The sequence below is a fragment of the Panulirus ornatus genome, chromosome 3 (assembly GCF_036320965.1).
Source record: "Panulirus ornatus isolate Po-2019 chromosome 3, ASM3632096v1, whole genome shotgun sequence".
Lineage (NCBI taxonomy): Eukaryota > Metazoa > Arthropoda > Malacostraca > Decapoda > Palinuridae > Panulirus > Panulirus ornatus.
Window position 1 is genome coordinate 32,079,481 of NC_092226.1, and position 27,173 is coordinate 32,106,653.

Genomic DNA, 27,173 nt, shown 5'->3' on the forward strand with positions numbered 1-27,173 from the left:
CATTTTTCAAGGCTCCCAAAATTTTCGCCCCCTCCCCCACCCTATGATCCACTTCCGCTTCCATGGTTCCATCCGCTGACAGATCCACTCCCAGATATCTAAAACACTTCACTTCCTCCAGCCTCTCACCATTCAAACTCACCTCCCAATTGACTTGACCCTCAACCCTACTGTACCTAATAACCTTGCTCTTATTGACATTTACTCTTAACTTTCTTCTTCCACACACTTTACCAAACTCCGTCACCAGCTTCTGCAGTTTCTCACATGAATCCGCCACCAGCGCTGTATCATCAGCGAACAACAACTGACTCACTTCCCAAGCTCTCTCATCCCCAACAGACTTCATACTTGCCCCTCTTTCCAAAACTCTTGCGTAAGGGTAAGAGAGATGTGTGGAAATAAAAAGAGCGTGGTTGAGAGAGCAGAAGAGGGTGTTTTGAAATGGTTTGGGCACATGGAGAGAATGAGTGAGGAAAGATTGACCAAGAGGATATATGTGTCGGAGGTGGAGGGAACGAGGAGAAGAGGGAGACCAAATTGGAGGTGGAAAGATGGAGTGAAAAGGATTTTGTGTGATCGGGGCCTGAACATGCAGGAGGGTGAAAGGAGGGCAAGGAATAGAGTGAATTGGAGCGATGTGGTATACAGGGGTTGACGTGCTGTCAGTGGATTGAATCAAGGCATGTGAAGCGTCTGGGGTAAACCATGGAAGGCTGTGTAGGTATGTATATTTGCGTGTGTGGACGTGTGTATGTACATGTGTATGGGGGGGGTTGGGCCATTTCTTTCGTCTGTTTCCTTGCGCTACCTCGCAAACGCGGGAGACAGCGACAAAGTATAAAAAAAAAAAAAAAAAAAAATATATATATATATATATATATATATATATATATATATATATATATATATATTTGAGGACAATGTGTGGTGTGAGGTGGTTTGATCGAGTAAGTAACGTAAGGGTAAGAGAGATGTGTGGAAATAAAAAGAGCGTGGTTGAGAGAGCAGAAGAGGGTGTTTTAAAATGGTTTGGGCACATGGAGAGAATGAGTGAGGAAAGATTGACCAAGAGGATATATGTGTCGGAGGTGGAGGGAACGAGGAGAAGAGGGAGACCAAATTGGAGGTGGAAAGATGGAGTGAAAAAGATTTTGTGTGATCGGGGCCTGAACATGCAGGAGGGTGAAAGGAGGGCAAGGAATAGAGTGAATTGGAGCGATGTGGTATACCGGGGTTGACGTGCTGTCAGTGGATTGAATCAAGGCATGTGAAGCGTCCGGGGTAAACCATGGAAAGCTGTGTAGGTATGTATATTTGTGTGTGTGGACGTGTGTATGTACATGTGTATGGGGGGGGTTGGGACATTTCTTTCGTCTGTTTCCTTGCGCTACCTCGCAAACGCGGGAGACAGCGACAAAGTATAAAAAAAAAAAAAAAAAAAAAAAAAATATATATATATATATATATATATATATATATATATATATATATCTTTTCTTTCAAACTATTCGCCATTTCCCGCGTTAGCGAGGTAGCGTTAAGAACAGAGGACTGGGCCTTGGAGGGAATATCCTCACCTGGCCCCCTTCTCTGTTCCTTGTTTTGGAAAATTAAAAAAAAAACGAGAGGGGAAGATTTCTAGCCCCCCGCTCCCTCCCCTTTTAGTCGCCTCCTACGACACGCAGGGAATACGTGGGAAGTATTCTTTCTCCCCTATATATATATATATATATATGTATAAGTTGAGATATATAGGTATGTATAGGTGTGTGTGTGGACGTGTATGTATATACATGTGTGTGTGGGTGGGTTGGGCCATTCTTTCGTCTGTGTCCTTGCACTTCCTCGCTGATGCCGGAGACAGCAGCAAAGAATAATAATATGTATATATCTGTGTATGTATATATATGTTTTATGTTGAAATGTATAGGTATGTATATGTGTGTGTGTGGACGTGTATGTATGTACATGTGTATGTGGGTGAGTTGGGCCATTCTTTCGTCTGTTTCCTTGCGCTACCTTCCTAACGTGGGAGACAGTGACAAAGTATAATGAATAGGTGAATATTGTCTGATCATTATCTTGTGGAGGTGAAGGTGAAGATTTGTAGAGGCTTTCAGAAAAGAATAGAAAATGTTGGGGTGAAGAGAGTGGTGAAAGTAAGTGAGCTTGGGAAGGAGACTTGTGTGAGGAAGTACCAGGAGAAACTGAGTGCAGAATGGAAAATGGTGAGAGCAAAGGACGTAAGGGGAGTGTGGGAGGAATGGGATGTACTTAGGGGAGCAGTGATGGCTTGTGCAAAGCATGCTTGTGGCATGAGAAGCATGGGAGGTGGGCAGATTAGAAAGGGTAGTGAGTGGTGGGATGAAGAAGTAAGATTATTAGTGAAAGAGAAGAGAGAGGCATTTGGATGAGTTTTGCAGGGAAATAGTACAAATGACTGGGAGATGTATAAAAGAAGGAGGCAGGAGGTCAAGAGAAAGGTGCAAGAGGTGAAAAAGGGGGGGGGAAATGAGAGTTGGGGTGAGAGAGTATCATTAAATTTTAGGGAGAATAAAAAGATGTTTTGGAAGGAGATAAATAAAGTGTGTAAGACAAGAGAACAAATGGGGACATCGGTGAAGGGAGCTAATGGGGAGGTAATAACAAGTAATGTTGATGTGAGAAGGAGATGGAGTGAGTATTTTGAGGGTTTTTTAACTGTGTTAGATGATAGAGTGGCAAATATAGAGTGTTTTGATCAAGGTGATGTGCAAAGTGAGAGGGTCAGGGAGAATGATTTGGTAAACAGAGGAAGGAATGCAAATGACTTGGAGATGTATAAGAGAAAGCTGCAGAAGGTTATGAGGAAGGTTCTAGGGTTGAAAAAGAGGGCAAATGAGAGTTGAGGTGAGAGAATATCATGACAGTGATGACAGGTAGAGATGAAGTGAAGAAATGCGGTGAGTATTTTGAAGGACTGTTAAGTGTTTTTTATGATAAGAGTGGCAAATGTAGGGTGTTTTGTTCTGGACAGTATGTGAAGTGAGAGAGTCATGGAGAGTGGTTTGGTGAAGAGAGGTGAGGTGGCAAAAGCCTTGCATAGGATGAAATTTGGCAAGGTGGTGGGAGTGGATGATATTGAAATTGAATTGATTAACATAGGAGGTGACTGGGTTCATGATTGGTTGGTAAGGATTTTCACTGTATTTATGGATCATGATGAGGTGCCTGAGGATTAGTGGAATGTATTTAAAGTGCCACTGTATAAAAGCAAGAGGGAGAAAGATGAGAGTTTACATTACAGAGTTTGTTTGTTGAGTATAAATTGTCATCTCCTTTCTTAATAGATTCAACTGCAATACTGTTCACTCCCGCTGCCTTGCCACATTTCATCTTCACAAAAGAAAAAAGTCTTACTCTCTGTCCCAAGAGTCCCTTTTATCCTTTTGAGACTCCTGCAGCACAGGTTATAAAGTGTTGTGATGTTGTATAAATGGCAATGTGAAGGGAGTGTAGGACAATTGATTAGTAATTCATTGTGGTCATGAAGTGTCCTGTGATTTGTTCAAATGATGTTTATTGTGTTATAGCAATAGGTGATGTCCGAAGCATAAACGGGAGAGTGTAACTCTTGTTTGGTAGGGGAGTGTGGTGTGAGATGGGTGTATGTCTAATGGTTTGGAGTTTAAGATTGAGTTGGGAGGTTGATTGTTTAGTGCTTGTCAGGTTATTTCAGTGTATATATATATACTTTTTTTTTATGTTTGTTGGGATAGGGGGAACCTATGAATAGAGGTTGCTGAAGTGTAAGGCATGGGTAAACGTTTTACTTCTCTTTGGGGATTGATTATAGAGTGGTTTGGATAGGAGGGGGGCCTAGTGCTGTTAGATAGAATTGGGTGCCAAGTATGCTGATGTGTGTCTGTATTGGGAGGATCTTTGTTTCCTTGTGAAGATGTTGAATGTTTGTGGTTGCTAGGCAGCCATTGATTGTGCATTTATTTGAACCAAACCACTTGCAGTGACTTTATAATGTTGCTTAACTCCACATCCAAAACACCCAACATTTACCATACTATATCATCAGTTCATTCAACAGTCCTTCAAGATTTTCACTTTATCTCCTCTTCACCTTATCTCTGCCTGCCACTTCCCATTTTCCCACTTCATTAATGTTCCTACTTGCTCTCTTGTCTTTCTCATATAGTTAATGTTCTTTCAAAACATTTTCTTGTTCTCCTTGAAGTCTGATTGATCCTTGTTCACCCCAAGTCAAATTTGTCCCCAGTTTTCTTGCATTGTTAAAGTCCTTTCAGAACATTTTCTTGTTCTTCCTGAAGTGTGCTAAACCTTGTTCATATCAGCTCAGATTTGTCCTATTTTATAGTCCTTGCACCCTCCTTTTGACCTCATGCCATTTCTCTTGTACTTATCCCCTTCCAATAGCTAGCACTTCTTCCTTGCAAATAACATCCATATACCTCTCTTTGCTCTTTCACTGGGAGTTTAGCTTCCTCATCACCACTTGCTACCCTCTCTCTCTCTCTCTCTCTCTCTCTCATTCACCTCCTACCTTTTATGTACCATGCGCTTCTCTCACACACGTGAGCATTGCCTCCTTCATTAAGTCCAGGGGCATGCTTAATATCAACTGTTCACTCACCTCTAAAAATGTTTCAACATGTCCATTTTAATCTCATTGGTGATCTGTACACTTCTTATCTCTATTGGTACTAGGTGAAATTAAAGATGCTTTGGTAGCATGATGCATGGAGCAAAACACTTGTAGATTATAGTATACTGCTGCACAAAATACTAAAACTCCATGATTGTAGAATGTATCCATGCCATGCATATGCACGCATCTCACATAGTGGTAGCAGCGCTACAACACCATGCTGCCAACCCATTGATGATCATGTTATTCCAAATTTAAGACCACGTAGATTAGAAAAATTGTAAAAGGACCATGTGCATTATTCTAAAAATGGCATCAATCACATAAGCTCAAATCAAGCAGTCCCTCAACAAAGGACATTATTTTATACCTACTTCTTGTAGTAGCTTGATTTACTCTCACTTTTTGCCATTCTTTATTCATTTTCTAGTATCTCTTTATATAAGCCTCTTTTCCAAGGTCACTCACTTTCACCACCCTCTTCTTATTCATATTCCTAAAGCTTCCACCAATAATGATCAGAAATCCCACCGATTGTACTTCTCAGCACATTTACATTCATTATGTAATATGTTAATACTTACTTCTCATTTACCCTATTCATCCACTTATGTATGTCCTTCATACATATATGTGTAGTATGTATTTGAAAGTCAGCACAAAGATTAGTTGAATAGTTTAAACTAGGTGAAATTAATGGCATGATTTGTGTTGTATGCAATAAAAAAAGTGACATTTATAGAACAGTTGTAATTTGATTTACTTTTTTTGGATCATCATACAAGGACTTGTCAATGTATGCAATAGGTTCTTGAAAATGGTCATGTAAAGCCAATATATGCAATAGGTTCTTGAAAATGGTTGTGTAGATTACATAACATAAGTAATGGAGATAAGTGGATTTTGTTATTGATAAGACAGTACCAAATATTATACCAGTGAATCCTGTTACAGTCTTCTCTTCATTGGAATAGTACATTCTTGTGGGCATTCTCTTCCAAAACAATCCAGTCTTGTCCACATTAAAGTTCTGCTCAGGAGAATAACTGCCTTCTTCGATAATGGTCTTGAGGGTTCCCAGGAAATTTTTGACAGCATCAACATCAGCGAAAGCAGCCTTACCAGTCATCTTGATGTTGTGATTGTAGTATTTCCTAAGATTTACGAACCAACCAGGACAATCAAAACTTCTTTACTGCTCTTCCTACTCCCAAGTTGTCATATGTATACTCTAAGCCTTGGCTTGCATTACAAGCATGCTGATGGGAACATTTTCATCAGTTTCATGTTGGGTCTGAGTCCTCAGCATTCATTTCTTTTTTCTCCTTAAATGAACTGTGGAAATGTGATGTCTTAGATGCACTGATTACTACTCCACTCTTAGAACTCTCATTGATTTTCTTTGCACTGTTCAGAGAGTCCATGAAGTAGATTCATTAAGTCCAGGGGCATGCTTAATATCAACTGTTCACTCACCTCTAAAAATGTTTCAACATGTCCATTTTAATCTCATTGGTGATGTGTACACTTCTTATCTCTATTGGTACTAGGTGAAATTAAAGATGCTTTGGTAGCATGATGCATGGAGCAAAACACTTGTAGATTATAGTATACTGCTGCACAAAATACTAAAACTCCATGATTATAGAATGTATCCATGCCATGCATATGCACGCATCTCACATAGTGGTAGCAGCGCTACAACACCATGCTGCCAACCCATTGATGATCATGTTATTCCAAATTTAAGACCACGTAGATTAGAAAAATTGTAAAAGGACCATGTGCATTATTCTAAAAATGGCATAAATCACATAAGCTCAAATCAAGCAGTCCCTCAATAAAGGACATTATTTTATACCTACTTCTTGTAGTAGCATTTGTATTCAATAATTGATGAAACCTTTTTATTTGTTACTCATTTATATCTGTCTTCATGGTTCACTATACTTTAATCACATCTTTCCTCTCATGTAACAGACATTATTTTTTATTCTCCACATCTCTTGCATTTGAATTGGCAATATGTACTACCCCAGTATTTCCTGTTTCATTTACTTTCATGATAGATTTTCAATATCCTATGTTTTCAAATTCTGTTACCATTTTTAATTACAAGTTGTTCATTTTCTCAAACATGATTGTGCATTTACTTTGATTGGCTTAGCTAAATGGTTTAAGGTCTGGTCTTTGCTGTGATAATCTTAGTTGGTATTGTATGTACCCAGATAGGGGTGAGTGTGGCTTGTCCAGGAAGGTACACTGCAAATCTCAAGTTGCAATGTCTTTGCATCCAGCTGAGAAGACTTATCAAGAGTGTACTTTTGCTGTGTAAATATGCATCATAATTACCATTAAAGTGATCATACAGGTTATTTTGTTTCTCTTAATGCTGAAATTTATTCATGATCATAATATATGTCTGTGTTTTAGCTTTGGCCGGTGTTTGGGGGCTGTGTTACAAAGCCCAGTGCTGGTAAGCTGTTCTACATTCCACAACGACCATACATGACCCTTGGGACACTCAGAGATCAGGTTAGCTAAAGAACAGTATTGGAAAAGTACTGCTGTATATGTCATTGATAAGATGATGAATGTAATTTCACACTACATTTGTTTGAAAATTTTTCAGGTGACGTACCCAGACTCCTGTTCTGATATGGTTTCACATGGGTACACGGATGAGGACTTGAGAGAACTTCTGGATCGTGTACAACTCGCATACATCCTGGACCGAGAACGTGGATGGGATGCTACAGCTGATTGGATGGATGTGTTATCTGGAGGAGAAAAACAGAGAATTGCTGTAAGTCGATTACTAGCTTAATTAGAAGGGAGATGAGAGGATTGGAGGTGTGCACAATGATGGAAGGTGTATGTCTGTGTGTATATTTTTTCATTTTTTCATGCTTGATTGCCAATTCCTGCAAGAGCTAGGTAGCTCCAGGAAAAGATGAAGAAAGGCTGCAGCAACTTGCATCCATGTTATAACTGAACTGTCATTTGTAATGACCCAAAACCAGACCCCACAGACCTTTCCATGATTTACCCTGGATACTTCACATTCTCTGGTTCATAAAGTTGATAGCACGTCAACCCCAGCGCACTACATTGTTCCACTTCACTGCCTTTCTTCCTCCTGTGTGTTCAGGCCTCAGTCACTCAGAATTTTTCTCACTCCATCCTTCCATCTCTGTTTTGATCCCTGTTTCCTCCACTTGTGACACATATCTTCTTTGTCAACCTTTCTTCACTCATTCTCTCCATATGTCCTTACCATTTCAGCACACTGTGTTCAGCTCCCACAACGACACACTTTTTATTACCACACCTCCCTCTTACTCTTTCATCACTTACTCGATCAAAACATCTCATGCCTGTTATTGTCCTCAAACAATTCTTTTCCAACAAATCCACCTCACTCAGTACAGCCACATCTTTAGTCCATGCCTTGCATACATATGATATCATTGGGACTCCTATAGCTTCAGACACCCATTTTTGCCCTCCCTAATTATGCTATTTCTTTCCACACACTCTTCAGTTCTCCCAGAATGTTCACCCACCCCATGACTTGCTTCTCCTTCTATGGGTCCATTTGCTGCTATATCCTCTTTCAGGTATCTAACTAAAACACTTCATTTCCTCCAGGTTTTTTTCCTTTCAAAATCATGTCTCCAACTAAACTGTCCCTCAACCCTGCTAAACCCAATAACCTTGCTTTTACTCACATTTACTCTCAATATCCTTTCACACACTCTTCCAAACTCAGTCACCAACTTTTGCAGTTTTTCACTGGAATCTGCCACCAGTGCTGCATCAGCAGCAAACAACAACTGACTCTTTTCCCAAGCCTTCTCCTCCTTCACAGACCACATAATCGCCCATCTCTCCAAGACTTGTGCATTTGCCTGTCTCACCACCCAATCCATAAACAAGATAAACAGCGATGGTGCATTACACACCCCAGCTGCAGACCAATCTTCACTTGAAATCATTCATTTTCTCTCATCTTACTTGTTCACATGCTGTACACTGTTGACAAAAACTTATCACTGCTTCTAGCATCTTTCCTCACATATATATCTCAACACCTTCCACACCCTGTCATATACTTTCTTCAGATCCTTAAATTCCTTAAATGTTCTATGTCTTTTTATCTCATTCTTGTGTCTTCTCTGACCATGCGATTGTTACACGAAAGTGCACTTTGGAACTTATCGTGTTTCATTTTATTTGTGGTTTTACCCTCTAAGGCTCAGTCCTCTGTTCTTGATGCTACCTTGCTAATGCAGGAAATGGAAATGTATGAAACAAGGAAAAAATATTATTTATTACTTTTTTTATTATACTTAGTCACTGTCTTCCACGTTAGCGAGGTAGTGCAAGGAAACAGACGAAAGAATGGCCCAACCCACCCCACATACACATGTATATACATAGATGCCCACACACGCACATATACATACCTAGACATTTCAATGTATACATACATATACGTACACAGACATATACATATATACACATGTACATATTCATACTTGCTGCCTTCATCCATTCCTGTCACAACCCCACTACACATGAAATGGCACTCCCCTCCCCCTGTGCATGTGCAAGGAAGCGCTAGGAAAAGACAACAAAGGCCACATTCATTCACACTCAGTCTAGCTGTCATGTGTAAAGCACTGAAACCACAGCTCCCTTTCCGCATCCAGGCCCCACAAAACTTTCCATGGTTTACCCCAGACACTTCACATGCCCTGGTTGAATCCATTGACAGCACATCGACAGTGGTATACCACATCATTCCAATTCACTCTATTCATTGCACGCCTTTCACCCTCCTGCATGTTCAGGCCCCAATCACTCAAAATCTTTTTCACTCCATCCTTCCACCTCCAATTTGGTCTCCCACTTCTTCTCATTCCTTTCACCTCTGACACATATATTGTCTTTGTCAGTCTTTCCTCACTCATTCTCTCCACGTGACCAAACCATTTCAATACACCCTCTTCTGCTCTCTCAACCACACTCTTTTTATTACCACACATCTCTCTTACCCTTTTATTACTTACTTGATCGAACCACCTCACACCACATACGGTCCTCAAACATCTCATTTCCAACACATCCACCCTCCTCCGCACAACCCTATAGCCCATGCCTCGCACCCATATAACATTGTTGGAACCACTATACCTTCAGACATACCCATTTTTGCTCTCCAAGATAAAGTTCTCACCTTCCACACATTCTTCGCCCCCTCCCGCACCCTTTGACTCACTTCCGCTTCCACGGTTCCATCCGCTGCTAAATCCACTCCCAGATATCTAAAACACTTCACTTCCCCCAGTTTTTCTCCGTTCAAACTTATTACTTTTTATTTATTATACTTAGTTGCTGTCTCCCATGTTAGCGAGGTAGCGCAAGGAAACAGACAAAAGGATGGCTGAACCCACCCAAGTACACATGTATATACATAAACACCCACACACGCACATATTTATACCTCTACATTTCACTGAATACATACATATACATACACAGACATATACCTATGTACATATGTACATATTCATACTTGCTGCCTTTATCCCTTCCTGTTGCCACCCTGCCTCAAATGAAAAACAGTAACACCCCCCCCACACACACAGACACACACACACACACACACACACACACACACACACACACTTGCACAAGGTAGCACTAGGAAAAGACAACAAAGGCCACATTCATTCACACTCAGTCTCTAGCTATCATGTGTAATGCACCGAAACCACAGCTCCCTTTCCACATCCAGGCCCACAGAATTTTCCATGGTTTATCCCAGACACTTTATATGCCCTGGTTCAATCCATTGACAGCATGTCAATACTGGTATACCACATTGTTCCAATTCACTCTATTCCTTGCACGCCTTTCACCCTCCTGTATGTTCAGGCCCCAATCGCTCAAAATCTTTTTCACTCCATCCTTCCACCTCCAGTTTTGTCTCCCACTTCTTCTCATTCCCTCCACCTCTGACACATACTTTGTCTTTGACCGTCTTTCCTCACTAATTCTCTCCGTGTGACCAAACCATTTCAATACACCCTCTTCTGCTCTCTCAACCACACTCTTTTTATTACCACACATCTCTCTTACCCTTTCATTACTTACTCGGTCAAACCACCTCACACCTTGTATTGTCCTCAAACATTTCATTTCCAACACATCCACCCTCCTCCGCACAACCCTATAGCCCATGCCTCGCACCCATATAACAATGTTGGAACCACTATTCCTTCAAACATACCCATATTTGCTCTCTGAGATAATGTTCTCGCCTTCCACACATTCTTCAACGCTCCCAGAACTTTCGCCCCCTCCCCCACCCTGTAACTCACTTCCGCTTCCACAGTTCCATCTGCTGCTAATTCCGCTCCCAGATATCTAAAACTCTTTCCCCAGTTTTTCTTTGTTCACACTTTATTATTTTTTTGTTTATTATACTTAGTCGCTGTCTCCCACATTAGCGAGGTAGCGCAAGGAAACAGACGAAAGAATGGCCCAATCCACCCAAATACTTATGTATATACATAAACACCCACACACGCACATATACATACCTATACATTTCAATGTATACTCACATATACATACACAGACATACATATATACACGTGTACATATTCATATTTGCTGCCTTTATCCCTTCCTGGCGCCACCCTGCCACAAATGAAAAACAGCACCCACCCCACACACACACACACACACACACACACACACACACACACACACACACACACACACACACACACGCACGTGCACGCAAGAGGTAGCACTAGGAAAAGACAACAAAGGCCACATTTGTTCACACTCAGTCTCTAGCTGTCATGTGCTGTGCACCAAAACCACAGCTCCCTTTCCACATCCAGGACCCACAAAACTTTCCATGGTTTATCCCAGACACTTCACATGCCCTGGTTCAATCCATTGACAGCACGTTGACACTGGTATACCACATTGTTCCAATTCACACTATTCCTTGCACATCTTTCACCCTCTTGTATGTTCAGGCCCCGATCACTCAAAATCTTTTTCACTCCATCCTTCCACCTCCAATTTGGTCTTGCACTTTTCCTCGTTCCCTCCACCTCTGACACTTATATCCTCTCTGTCAATCTTTCCTCGCTCATTCTCTTTTTGTGACCAAACCATTTCAGCACACCCTCTTGTGCTCTCTCAACCACACTCTTTTTATTACCGCACATCTCTCTTACCCTTTCATTTATTACTCGATCAAACCACCTCACACCACATATTATTATTATACTTAATTGCTGTCTCTCGTGTCAGCGAGGTAGCGCAAGGAAACAGATGAGGAGTGGCCCAACCCACCCACTTACACATGTATATACATACTTTATACATTTCAGCATATACCTACATATACTTACACAACTTATATATACACATACTTGCTGCCCTCACCTGTTCCTGTTACCACCCCACCACACATGAAGCAGCACACACACACACACACACACACACACACACACACACACACACACACACACACACACACACACTCCAGCAAAGTAGTGCCTGGAAAAAGAAAGAAAAAAAAAAAGGCCACATTTGTTCACACTCATTCTCTAGCTGTCATGTGTAATGCACTGAAATGACAGCTTCCTTTCCACATCCAGGCCCCACAGACCTTTCCATGGTTTACACCAGACACCTCACATATATAAGTTTGTTGAATATTGCTGGGAAATTATGTGAGAGGGTATTGACTGAGAGGGTGAAGGCATGCATGTACAGAGTATTAGATTGATGAAGAGCAGTGTGTTTTCAGAAGTGGTAGAGGATGTTTGGATCAGGTGTTTGCTTTGAAGAATGTGTATGAGAAATACTTAGAAAAACAGATGGATTTGTATGTAGCATTTATGGATCTGGTGAAGGCATATGTTAGGGTTGATAAAGATGCATTGTGGAAGGTCTTAAAAGTATATGGTGTGGGAGGTAAGTAGCTAGAAGCAGTAAAAGTTTTTGCCAAGGATGTAAGGCATGTGTAGGAAGAGAGGAGAGTGACTGGTTCCCAGTAAATGTCAGTCTGTAGCAGGAGTGTGTGATGTCCTCATGGTTGTTTGATTTGTTTATGGATGGGATGGCTAGGAAGGTAAATGTGAGAGTTCTGGAGAGAGGGGCGAGTATGCAGTTTGTTAGGGATGAGAGAGCCTGGGAAGTGAGTCACTTGTTCACCGATGATACAGCTCTTGTGGCTGATTTGAGTGAGAAACTGCAGAAGTTGGTGACTGAGTTTGGAAAAGTGTGTGAAAGGAGAGAGTTGAGAGTAAATGTGAATAAGAGCAAGGTTATTAGGTTCAGTAGGGTTGCTTGACAAGTTGATTGGGATGGAAGTTTTAATGGAGAAAAATTGGAGGAATTGAAGTGTTTTAGATATCTGGGAATAGACTAAGCAGCAAATGCCTTCTCCAGATCCATATGCCTTCTCCAGATCCTTAAATGCTACATACAAAGCAAACATATGATCCACACATCCTCTATTCCTTCTGAAACCACACTGCTCTTCCCCAATTTGATGCTCTGTACATGCCTTCAACCTCTCAATCAGTACCCTCCCATATGCCATTAGTTAAAAGATTTGTCCCTCCACTGCTAAGGCTGTATGAGTTATGCCATCAGTTAGATACCATCTTCATAGACCAACATGAATTAGTTCTATTCTTGCTGATGAATTTCTTGTGGAACTCTGTTGAGAGAATACTTCTCAATGGATTCATATTCAGAATCAAAGAACACTTAGTTTGACATTAATGGTTTCACAGATGGTAAAAGTTTATACAATTATATATCAACTTTTTTAACAGTTCATTGTGTTAGAGGGCAGATCTACACCACATTTTTTGACTTGAAAGCTGCATGTGATTGTGTTACTAGACAAGATATATTGAATGAGTTAGCTTAAATGGGTATTGGAGGAAGACTTTTACACTGGATATGTGGTTATCTCTCCAACTGAAAGTCTACTGCATGTTTTGAGTGACAAAAGTAAAGATTTGCAGCGTAGTAGTTCTTAAGATGGAGTATGAAGTCCCACATTGTTTACTGAACTGATCATTGTATTACTGAAATCAATCCCAGAAAGTCCCAGGCATATCAATATTAGTTACGCTATTGATATTCTTGTACATGCTTAAATGTTTTTTGAATTGCAAACCATTCTTAACTACTCACACACAACCTGTAATTGCCTTTTAACTTTGTTAGTTCTGCTGAGAAAACTAAGATGTTCAGTAACTGACTTCTTAATGGTAAGAATAGACCATAAAAATGGAAAACCCATTGACTATGTCTCCTTAATTAAATATCAAGGTACACTGAGGTGCTGTACAGAAATTGAAATGATTATTTACGATAGGGTCAGAGCTGTTTTAGGGTACAATGATATTTACAATGCAAATGTGAGATTAGCAAAAATGTTGTATTTTGTATATGAAACTTTTCTTATAGTTTAGCACACATCAGCTTTTTGCCTACATTACATTAAAGGTATTATGACCTGAAAAAATGCAAAATGAAGCCTTAATGGTAATACATTGCTGTTCCAAGACCACTAAAGTACTTAGCATGCAGAAAGAACTGGGTATACCTAGCATTGAGGGACAGAGTACTTGGAATTGGTCTCAGTAGGACTGAAATTTCATCAAGGCAATTCAGACAATGTCAGGAAAGAATTGTTTAAACTTGTGATTAAACAAGTGAATCTAATTGTATCCAAATGAAAGTTATTCACATGATAATGTTTGGAGTACATCAGTTGTATAAAAGGAAGCAACAGCATATCCTACATTCCTGGCAGATAACTATAGCTGTCATGGACATGACCATACCTACTTATCCACAGAAGGAACTACCTTCCTCCCGTCTATAATTTTAGTATTTTGCCAAAACCAGTGATCTTGAACACAGTCAGAAACTGCATTCTGTAAATAATGGGGTATCTATACTGATGACTCTTAACTTTGCTGCTGGGAGGGCCAAATGTGCTGCTGTTATGTTCCATCCAATTAGTATTAGATCATGGATGAATATTTGAGTAAACAATTTGGCATTTGCCTTACAAATTGATGTGTACACCATACTGACCACACTCGCACTTCTAGAGAACACGACCACCCTGATTTCTTATCCTTGGTACTCAAAGGTTTCTGGGAATATGATGAAATAGATACTCTAGTCAAGCTTTTGGTTGATAAAGAGACTGTTGAAAATAACTGGTATTTATTTCAGTTAGAAGTCGTAAAAACATAGTTTGGAAGGACTTAACAAATTTATTTGAATCTGATAAATGATCGCAACTCATGCATTTTCCATCGTAGTGAAATATGCTAATTAAGACATGTTTATGGGGAAATTAAGAGGAATAGTGTATGACAAGATTTATTCATTGTTGAATTTAAACTTGGCAAAAGGTACTGTGAGTACTTTGACATATATTTGCAAAGTTTACAGCCAGAGATATGGACACAAACTAGAACAGTGTCTTAAACTGAGAAAAGTAGAACCTTTTAGGGACAGGTCCAAACAAGTCTTGCAAGAAATAACACAACACTTTATTGTTGATGTTAAGTTATCTGAAATTCAGTAACTGTACCCAGTTTCTACATCTATTAGATAGATTTACCATATGAAAGATATAAGTTTATGTAATGAATTTTGTTCATTGTAAATATCTATCCACTGGAGTCTGACAAAGACCCTTTGTGGTCTCTGTAATCCTTTTGTGCTACTTCTTACCTGTTGAGCTATAAAGTAGTGGCAAATATCAATCAAAAGATTGAATATAAAGTTAGACATCCAAGTTTGGGTCAAATGGAGTAGCAGGTATGTAACTAGGAGGGAACAGAAAACATATCAGAGGAGCTTCTCAGGAGCCTTCTCAAGTGGATGAAGAGTGAAAAGTTGGATCTCCCAGTACTTAGTAGTGTGACCACTACCATTTCTAATGCACATAAATGAATCACTAAATTAGGTGGAATCACACAAAAGTGTTTGCTTATTATGCCAAAATTTTTTAAACAAGCATTAAGCAATAGGGACTGTAAAATTTTGCAGTTAAGAGTAAGATAATGTATACCTTTTGTCAAACAAATATGCAGTGAAATTTAGCTCAGGACAGTGCAATCAGGTTCAAAAAGACCAGATGATGAGTACCATATTAGGGGAAAATAACCTAAGTGGATTGTGTCATTTAAGGGATTTAGGGGTAAACATAATACCAGACTTGCTACCAGAATATTATTTACAAAAGATGATGCAGAAAATACATTGTATTTTTGTTAATGTCAAGATTGCCATCAAGCTCATGAACATTGAAATGACTAGGAAGGTATGTACCATGCATGGTGGACTAAGCTGGAGTACCCTGCAATGGTTTGGTCTCCTTACTTGAGGAATTACATAAAACTGTTGGAGATGGTTCAGAGAAATGCCTGATGACACACCTGAGTAGGATGGACTTAGAAAAAGAGGGAAGCCATCACTCTGCCCACTTAGGGAAAAAATGGATAAGGAGAGATGTCATCTGTATAGAAATTCCTGAGGCCATGACTGTGTTAATGTAGAATAGTTCTTTGAAGCTATTAGAGAATATAGAACCAGAAGGCACAGCTCAAGTAGGATGTGTTGCAGATGGATTTCGGGAAGAATTTTTCAGAAGAGTTGTGGACTTATGGAGCAAGTGAACTGAAAAGGAAGTAGATGGTAGTAGTACTATTTGGAAATTCAAAACTTCATGCCAAAAATACAAGAATGAAAGTCAGGTTTAAATCTCCCTCCTCATATGCACAAATGATGAATAGGCAGAGTAATAACACAAGCACACTATGTGTAAGTTATGTATAAAAACAAGACATTTTGCTATTGTTTTTTGGTATTTTGGCCCTACAGATGGCTCGTCTCTTCTACCATAAACCTCAGTTTGCCATACTAGATGAGTGCACCAGTGCAGTAAGTGTTGATGTGGAGGATGGCATGTATCAGTACTGCAGGCAAGTTGGCATCACACTCTTCACTGTCTCACATCGTAAAAGTCTCTGGAAACATCATGAGGTAAGTGTTGAGGTTTGTTACTATCTCTTTATCCAATGCAATTTGCCTTGTAAGGATGAGATAATTTCTTGGATATGCTCTAGAAATATCAAGGGTAAGATCTCTCAGGTTGGGAATCACTGGCTTTTCTTACTTTTCACTATCCTCCCAACCAGCTTTTCTTACTTTTCACTATCCTTCCAACAAGATAATAACAGTTGTCATTTTGGGCTTGCCTTTAGGCAGTCAGAGGATGCTTCAGGCCAGTCACAATTTAGAAGTTCTCTGAGTTGTGTACTGTCAAGATGTGCTACCACACTGGCTTTTTCCATCTTGTGGATTAATGTCCCATTTCTTTTCTTTTTTTTCTATATATTATTATTTAAGTCATGAAGAGAATATGTAATTACCTTCTTGTACAGTATGAGAAGGGAGTTTTGCCCTCTTATGGGATCCATTTCTTGAACATTCTCTAATTTCATATGTTCTCATTCATTCTTTTTCATTCATCTACCACTCTTTTACTTCAAAAGTATTTCTTTGCATCTTACTTAACAGGTCTGCCTTTTTATTTATATCTTTGACACCTGTTGCCTCTGGGAACTCCCTCAAGGGGGTTGGCCACTGCAAAAGTCTCCTTAACTGTTGAATGCCATTGTACTTTTTTTAAAAAGTTTCTTGCTCACTTTCATGTTATGTCATGTGGTTGCTCTATACCTACATCTCTTGAAGAGCTGTTCACTTCCCCCAACATCGATCTATTTTAAAAACTTAAGGGTTGTGATCAGGTCACCTTTCACTCTTTCTTACAAGGTGGGCAAATCTAAAGCCTCTAGCATTTCCCTGTAACTTAACTCTCTTAATTGTGGTACTGTCTTTGTTGCCCTTCTTTGGACCTTTTATAATAGCTCTTGTGTCATTCTTTGGGTGCCATGGCCAGACTTGAGAAGCATATCCTAGTTTTGGCCTTATGTAGGATTTCTTCGTTACTGTTCTCCTACTATGGAATTTTGACTCCCAAATCCTCACACATCGAATCCTGAAGCTTATTTCTTGTTAGATGATAATCATATTGAGGCCATCTTTCCTTTGTCTGATCCTCATTACTTTACATTTGCTTGGGTTTAGATTTCATTTGCAGCCATTATTGCAGACTAACTTTGGAGGCTCTTTAAGTCCCCTTGTAAGCTGATGCAGTCCTCACTGCTTTTCATTTCTCTCATTACTTTTGCATCATCTGCAAGCATATTCAAGAAGTCCATACCTTCAGGCAATTTATTCCCATAGATCATGAAGAGCAATGATCCCAGAACAGAACCCTGGGACACCCAACTGGTGACTTCCACCCTTTTAGAGAAGGCTTCCTTGATATGCATCCTTTGTTTTCATCTACCAAGGTAATCTGATGTCCATCAGAGGAGTGTACACCCTATTCCTAATGGGCATTCTGTCTTCTTAATCAGTCTCCCATAAAGTACTGTTTATGTCTGCGCATGGTTTCATGTACGCCTTGTCCCCCCTGCCTGGTGACACGCTAACTTATGACACACTTACCCAATGTTCAGGATCAAAAGGATTGGCTAATGCAGGCACAGAAAAAAGTTTCAAAAACCATGTGTGGCAATAGTGGGCAATCACTCAGAGAGTTGCTAGCAAGTGGTGTTGTAGAATCTGAGATTTCCAAAGAGATAAGTTCTCACCTGTTTTGCTAAGATGGGTATGTAATAGCAAGAGATGAAAGAGAAGGCAAAGGAGGCTAAGGATTATCCCTCTTGGTACAAGATAGCCTTTAGTTTCAAGAACTAGAGGAAAATGGCCCATTTAGACAATATATAATGGGAAGAGTAATTGTAGGGAAGAAGAGCATAGTAGTGTTAATGTTATGTAGTCCTCCAAAGAATTGCATTAGTCCTGATAACTATGAAAGAAAGGAATTTACAGTAAGGACTGTGAAGGATGGATATGTGAAACAGAGAAATGCTCACTTTGAGATGATAAATTGCAGATAATGGGGGTTAAAATGATGAATAGATGACTGGTGTAGTTTGGATTCTCTTGGTGAGCACATTGAAATGAGAGGGATGGATACACTATCATTGTCAGATCTTATCTTCACGCATACTAGCATGGATATTGAGATCATTATATGTAATATACCTATTGGTAGAAGATATTATGTAATGCTCAAGTTTGATTTTGTGGTAAACGAATGACTTAAATGAGCACAAGTGTAATGACATAAAGATGAGATAAAGTCACAGGAATTACACAAACCTCATTAATCCTGTGGTAATGTACATTAGGAAATGAAGTTCAGTAGCCAAGACCCAGGGCTTTATGGTAAGAGATTTTACAGAGCTGACAATGGAGGAGTAGAGACATAGGTACCTCAGGCCTCAAATACAGGAAGAACATTAAGAAAAACTGCACCTGAGCTTCATGAAGTAATCCTGAGATGATGGAGATCTTTGACATAAAAGATGACTTGTAATAACCTGAAATATTTCCAAGCATATTCTGACTGTAGTGAGAAACCTTATCAATTTGCAATATTTCCCCATCAATGCTGTGCTTATGCAAGAAATATAAATGGAGTGTGATATAGAGTTCAGGAAAAAAAAAAACAGGACATCCACATCCTTCCATCTCTTCCCATGGTGAAGGTTTGCCCCAGATTATGTGCCAGCCACATCCCTTCCTCCAGCTCATTTCTAGTGCATGCCATGTAGGATTTCTAAATACTTTCATGCTAATTTTCACCAATGCTGATACACTAAGTTCACAATAAAAAATGTCAAAAAACAAAGGAGCTTCAGGATGTGCAGTGGTGACAATCTAGATGGCAGCAGCTAGCCAGCAAAGTATATGAGAGCATGGAATGAGTATAGCAGGATAAGACAGGAGTAACAGAGAAAAACTTTTAAAAGAATATTGTAGACAAAGCAAGTGAAAATCCACAACATTTTCTTAAATTCGTAATGAGTTATTTGTAACTTAAGGAACAGCTAATCAAGCTAAGAGATTAAGAAAAAATGTAGAGGATGATGTAAGAATATATGAAAAACTGAATGACAAGTTCAATGGTGTTATCATTGTGAAGACACTGCAACCCCAACATCACTTAGATGGAATGGGGAGGAGGTCTTAGAAATTATTGAGATAGCTAGAAAAGATATGAACCAATACTGAAAGGAGTTGATCCATACAAGGCTAATGGTCTTGATGAAATTTCATTATATACACTAAAGATACATTAGATAAACCACTTGAATAACTGCTTGATATGTCATCGGAGAGAGGCATTGAAAATGATTCTTCCCTGTCTAATTTCAAAGGGTTTTCTCTCCATGCCACTGAAGAAAGGGTTTGTAAATAATTCTTCCCTGTCTAATTCCAAAGTTTTTTCTCCATGCCTTTGTCTCCAAGGAGTTTGCCATTTTGGGGTGGATGCCTTTTTAAGATCAGACACTGTGTCAGTGGAAATGTTGATAGGGGAGGAGGCTTTCCAATTGGATCCTTTCCATTTTTGCCCCCAGAACCATTGATCACCCATTTGTACTGTATAAAGGGGGGGGGGGGAGTTTACACCCATAGGGCCCTTTCTCTTTAGCATCCTCTACTGTCATACAGCCTCCTGAATTTATGAATACTGTCTTCATTAGCCATGTTCCGTCATGTTATTCCATTCATCCATTTCTATTATATTATAAAAGTACTTTACATCTTTTACCAATTTTCTGCTTATTTTCATTACTGCTAATACATTTATCTCCAGTTATTCATGTTGGGTTGATGCAACTGATGCTTTGTCTTCGATTGGAACCAATTGTATCTTTTTTCCTCCAGTGCATCTTTTGGCAAAAATTCTCAAATTAGTTGTGTTTTCGGGGTATTGATAACTCTGGGAGTCCCAAAATGGGACATACAACCTAAGTACTGTAGACTCCTTCAGCTTTGCCACACTCCTAAGTCTGTACCTTAGGATCTTATATTTTCTGAGGACCCCCAACCTCAAAGTCCTGGTTTCTGGAATTTACACATGTGGTTATTCTCAAACATTTCTTCTGGCAGAGATGTGAATTCCTACCAGGTGAACATTTACATATTATTTTCCCCTCTACTCTAGACAGTTGGGACAGCCTTTCTGCCCTTCCTTTAAGAGCCTGATGTCTCACAAACGACCAAAGCCATGATGTTGGAGATTTTCTCTAGCCTTATTTTTATGAATAAGGCTTGTGATACTCTTGCCTCATATAAGTAAAGTGCCAAAGAACCATTATGTTTAAGTGTTGGTATTAATCCTTAAACAAAGGAGCCTTGAATATTAAGCAGGTCCTCAGCATATGAGTTGGTCAAAAAATGAAATAGAATATTCCATTCATATCACTTTTTAGGAAATGTAAAGAAAGTTAAGAATGAAAAATCAGTGCTGTACATACATTTTGACTTGATATGCCTGCTCGGTGGTGCACTGCTTGAGTTATTGCTACTGACTTGACAGAATCTGTCATCACCTTGGGCACTTCTTCACCAGCACATTATTTATGTAACTCACATATATTTGTTTTCATTTTATGATAATTATGCACTCCATACTTTTGGAGACTTTTTGACATGACACAGTGAATAATGGATGATGATAATATGAAATGTTTCACTATGTTCCATAGGTTTTTACATATGACTTATTTTCATAATTTCAGACATATTTTACTTACATGATTATCAGATACATGCTTCACAGTTTTATACATAGTATTTTCATTCATTGCACAACGATCTGAACCATCTGTTTATATGCCTGCCTTGATTTGTTCTAGAATATTACACCCATATTTTCCTTGTATTGCAATCACAATCACTTTCCTATCATGATCAAAGTCATATTGATCATCCTCTGAATCATTATCAGTATTGCCCCAGAGATGGTCACGAATTTGCTGGATTGGATTGAGGGCACACGGTTGCACAGCTGTGGCAAAAAGTAGCAAGTGCACACACTTAGGATGTGGCCTTATCTTCCATGTGTTTTGTGGGTAACAAACCATGCAGGATTTTTTCTTAATGCTAATTACAGTTGTCTGTGACATAAAGCTTCTCTTCACAATGAAAAACTTTGCTTTGTTGAGGTTAAGGACTTAATTGTTAGGACCTGTATATGATAAACTTTTGAGTCTTTCTGCAGATACCTGTTGCATCTCTGCTGTAACCCAGTTGGGAGCTTTCTAAGTTTAGCTAATGTCGTATGAAAATTTTACTTATATCCTTGGGCTTTAGAAAGAGCATTAATGAATTATATGCTATTTCCAGACTGTGGATTCTTCTTCTCTTTGATGGCAATCTCTGATTGGGTAAGATAAGCCCAAATTCTTAGATTCCTGGCTAAGAATGAAACAAATTTTGAAACATTTGATTTTCTTCAGCTGTTGAAATATGTCACCAAGAGCACCCAATTGAATTTCTTTAGAGTCTTTTGAATTTCTGCAGAGGTTATTGTGAGGGACATTATTTTTGCTCCTCAGCACCTTGAATCCTCTTTTGGACATTATTTTTGCTCCTCATCACCTTGAATCCTCATTTGTGAGGGAATAACTCTGTTGGGGTTATCAGTTTCTTTTCATTGGCTAAACTTGGCCATTAGTCTTGACACATGAAAGAAAGATGGCCTCTATCATAGCCTTTCTCAGAAACCTTTCATTGGAGAAAGTTAAGAAAAAGGGATCTATGACATTCATCTGCCACCTTTGCTCGAGAGTAACCTAGCTTAAACACTGTGTAGCTATCCTCTATGGCTGTGGGGATTCCAAGGAGAGACATATTCTAGTGATATGTGGGAAGAGTGATTCCCACCAGAAAGATAGGTTTAGACATCCAAACCACATTTGTTTTTCAAGCACATTGTTTTTATAGAAACTCCAAGGGAATATATCAGTTATGGGACACCATCTCAGAGAAAAAAAAATTTTCACATTTCAAAATCTATTCTTTTTGCTCTTGTAGTCCATCATTAGCAGGGAAATTGTTGAAGATGAGATTTTTTAGGAGTTTTATATGGAGATTGATACATATATTTTGTATTTTGAAGTTTATTGATAAATTTTTACTTTCTGTTTACAGTATTACCTTCACATGGATGGCCGAGGATCATTTGAATTCAAGCTCATCCAGCCTGATACTCAGGAATTTGGTTCTTGAAAACTGGATTCTTTAAATTCTTATGTATGTTTATAAAAAGTGGTTGTTAATAAATTGCAAGTGGAAGGTGCACACTTTATTAGTAGCTCAGGACCAGGTATTTAGAATATTAGACATCTTTTAACTAGTTTGTTTTATTGGTCACAAAATTATGTGTAAGATGTATAATAAGATTTTATGTAATTGGGTAAAGGATAGACATTTATGATTTAACTGTCAGGAAAAATGTTTTGGTGCTGTCTTTTTTGTACACTGATTGCATATTCTACTGTACTTTACCAATTAGTTTGTAATGTTCTTTGGTAATAGTTATGAAGCAATCGAATATGATTCTTGTTTCATAAATGCTTGCCAGATCTGTGATATTTCTCCAAAATAGTTTCACTTTTATGTGATAAAAGGATGTGTTATGAAACAGACTTTTCATATAACAGAGCAGATATTCATTCATAAACTGGCATGATTAAAAGGCACAAACACTTTGAATGAGAAATTTTTAAAAACATGTACTCTTTCATATATCTGATCCATTTCAGAAGCAGTACAGAACATGAGTTTCCATGCTAGTGCATCATTGTTTTTGTCATTCATTCTTTTAACATAGTGATGTTTGTTCTACATTTATTTTATATTTATATTTACACTTATATGTATTATATTTATTTTCACCAGAGTAAATCATTCTATATTTATGTTTATATCTCTGATGCCAGTTCCCTTTGGGAACTCCCTCAGGGGGCGTCCATGGCAAGAGGGGTCTTTATTTTCTTCAGATGTATAGAAAATCACTCAGAATGTAGGTAAATAATAATGAAACCAATAAGTTGAATTTTGTTTGTAAGTGGTTGTAGAGTTGTTTCCAAGATGTCATATCAAACTTTCATCAACATTTCTTCCTCTCACACTATTTAGATTTAATCTTTTTTAAGTTGGTATGTCTTCACTCATCTTAACTGCATCTTTATACTTCAGATATGTTCTGAGTATGTTTGATTATTTTTTTGTGACCTGCTTGACATAGGCAAGTAATACACCCCAGTCACAGCCATCTCAGGTGAAGGAAAAAAATTATAGATAATGAAAGTGGAAATTCATTAGGGCACTGCAAATGTTTTTAGATCTGACTCTTAAAGGAAGAAAGTTATAATGAAGAGGGAAGGACAAAAGAAGAAGAGAATTCCACAGCTTACCTGTTTGAGGGAAGGAGGCATCATAACAGCCAGTCCTAGAGTGCCCAGTCTGTACACAGAAGTTGTGGAAAGCAGCAGCCAGATGCATGCCATGGATCCAAACTTTGCAGTTTGGCACACATGCAGACAGTTCACAAGATCAGTGGCCAAAATAATGCCTTTAGAACAGCAAGAAAGCAGCAGAAGATTGAAGAGAGGTGGTGCCAGGAGAATTAATGAGAAGACTTTTAATTCCATTCTAAAGTTTAATAGAGATGTGGAGGATAAGCCACCCCAGATGTGTGAGTGAAAAAAGTTCTGTAGATGTTTACAACACTCAAAGCTTTTGAGAAACAGACTTTGTGATGTTGATATTTCTCATTCTTCTGCTCATTATTTCATTAGTTTGTGTTATATGTCCCATCATTCCACACATCACTGTTGGTGTAGGTCGTACCTCATCATAGTGTTTTTCACCATATTTTCTTTTCTCATTATATCATCTTCATATATCAATTCTCTCCATATTCTATTATTTTCCCTCTAATTCTATTTTCACGATAGTAGAAATACAAAAATCTGATAGTAATTATTGTTTTTCTCCTATAAAATGGGCATTGTGAATGATTAATTATTGTGAAAAATGAAATTGAAATGTGCATACACCTAGTTTTACAGTATTGAAAAGTGTAATATGTACTTTGAAACTTGTATATCTGCTTTCAGGAGCAAACTCTTTCATAAGTTATTTGTAATGACAAAAGCAAAGAACTTTGACATATACTTAATTGTTATTAAACATTACAATGAATTTATGTTGTCACCACATTCTCTGTTGACAAAGTTTTGTTAAGCTTTTAGGTAAATTAGTTACTGGAAGGCTGTAAGCAAGTAGTTTCCTCAACCTTTGTTTTATACTTCTGAGAGTGTGTTACGTCTGAATGATTTTATCAAATTTCAAATCAACGAGTTGTACAGGGGATCTTATCAACACCTTTTCATACTATGTTCAGGATCCTATTGGCATAGGGCAAAGAAATCGCAAGAAAACAATTTGGCGATGTTATGCACTGTTTTTACCAAAAACAACATATTCAGATTATCTATAAGTACAGCATTCTCAAAATACTTTCTTAGACTTTTCATAGGATACATTAGCATTAAAGTTTCCTAAACATCTTTAAAGAGGCAGTGCTCAAGGTAAATAAACAGTAATTATGGAATTTATAAGAAACTTTTTTGTCATACTAAAGTGTTTCTGCCATAGTTTGCTTTTTATTCTTTTTTTTTTTAGGTGGACAGAGCACGTTTTGTATTCCCTTGGTACCTCCTTAGATCTTTTTTTAACACTGCCTCTATGTATCATTTCAAGCCAATGTCTCTTCAGTGCACGGATGTTACCTTATATATGGTATGACAATACCTAGATAAGCTTGATTAAAACAGTTGTCAAGTAATTTACTTCATTTTTTATAAGACTTAGTTTACTTTTAAGAAATTCTGTTTGCATATGTTGGACATAATTAGTCTAGAAATATATTAAATGATGTTCTTAACCCAACCCCACCTACCCAGTGATCATCATGGAGTATGTATGGAATGTACAGTATATAATGGTCTTCTAACATGAATTCTTTTTTAATGTTAAAGGTTAAAACTGTTTACACTTATTTTTCAGAAAAGATTTTACCACACTAAATTCACATAGCCAACAGTGTTTGACATTTAGACTGTATGAACATTATAAGGATATACCAAGAAATGTGCTTGGAAAGAAAAGGTATCCCCAGACATGACATTCTTTTCATATTTTGAGATATAGTTTACATATTTGGTAGTGCAGATTATTTTTTTTATTAGAGTAGTGTAGTATGGTAAGTAATGAGGGTGAGGGAAACTTGTGAATTTGATGATGAAATTCACTCTACTGTAATCTGTATTTTTTAAAAACAAAAATTTATTTGTCCTTTCCATTATCAGTGATGCCATATACAGTTGTTCAAGAAACCGGTAATTCTTGATTTGATAAACAAAATAGTTAATTCTTCCAAATCTTTAAAAACATGAATTGAAAAACACTGTGATACTGAGCTGCAGAAAGTAAAGTATTGTACTGACTTTGGCATAGGACTCCTTGTATGTAAATTGCATAATTGTTTTGCTGGGATTAGGAAAGCATTTTCTGATGTTGCCGTTGCGCTTTGAGGAATTATAAGGAAATGATAGGAATTCTCCATTACCAGAGAAATGATGGGCAGCTGACCATTGCACTTTCTCATGTCAATTAATGTGACTAGCATCATAGCACTTGCACTCTCATCCCAAGATACAGGTGCAGTCCTTCATCTTGGTGAGTTAGCATATTAGTACCTGCTTTATGTATGCAGGCCAGTCACCTATATCATAATTTACATTAAGTTAGCCCTTATGACTTGGAAGGTTGCCATTCCAAAAATATGGAAACTTACTGTATTAGGGCAGTGCTGTGTATGTATCAGTAAGTTTAAGTGAAATGTTTAGTATGAAATTAAAACTTTGCCAAAGTTTAAAGTTACCGACACTCTTGAACCCATGTTGCTCTTTAAAAGATGAAGTTACTTGCTTCATGTAACTTGAATATGTTTTATTGATAACATTCTGTGCAATCTAATTTTATTAACATATTGGTTTTAACAAACATACACACAGCTCTCTCCTTTAGTGTTTCTCATGTACATCTAAAGAAATGCATTTTCCATAGTTTGTGTATCAAATGGAAGACCTGCAAGTGGTTAGAAATAAAATTATATAAGTTCATGCAAGTTTTTTTTCTCAACATATACATGGAAGCTCCACTCAAAGATTGCTACGCACTTAAAGATGATAATCCAATGTTTATGATTTTTGTGCAATCTTTTCCTGCTTTCAGCATGCCCTTTTTCCTCAGGACATTTGTAGTTATATCAAGTATGTTGCTGAGGAGCAAAATGGGATTCATGTGAGAAACTGCAGAAGCTGGTGACTGAATTTGGTAAAGTGTGTGAAAGAAGAAAGTTGAGAGTAAA

General features: G+C 38.2%; 1 protein-coding gene across 3 annotated transcripts in view; it reads left to right on the top strand.

The window, feature by feature from the left end:
• Abcd3 (ATP binding cassette subfamily D member Pmp70) overlaps positions 1–26,925 on the top strand; it is a 219,257-nt gene extending 192,332 nt beyond the window's left edge. For 2 of the 3 annotated variants that reach the window (XM_071686580.1, XM_071686571.1), the window contains exons 13-16: positions 7,097–7,198; positions 7,296–7,469; positions 16,625–16,786; positions 22,883–26,925. In XM_071686580.1, the coding sequence (XP_071542681.1) occupies positions 7,097–7,198; positions 7,296–7,469; positions 16,625–16,786; positions 22,883–22,960 (516 nt within the window). In that variant the 3' untranslated portion in view covers positions 22,961–26,925. The remainder of the gene's footprint in view (positions 1–7,096; positions 7,199–7,295; positions 7,470–16,624; positions 16,787–22,882) is intronic. The other variant, XM_071686589.1, reaches the window with a different exon arrangement.
• The last annotated feature ends 248 nt before the right edge of the window (positions 26,926–27,173 follow it).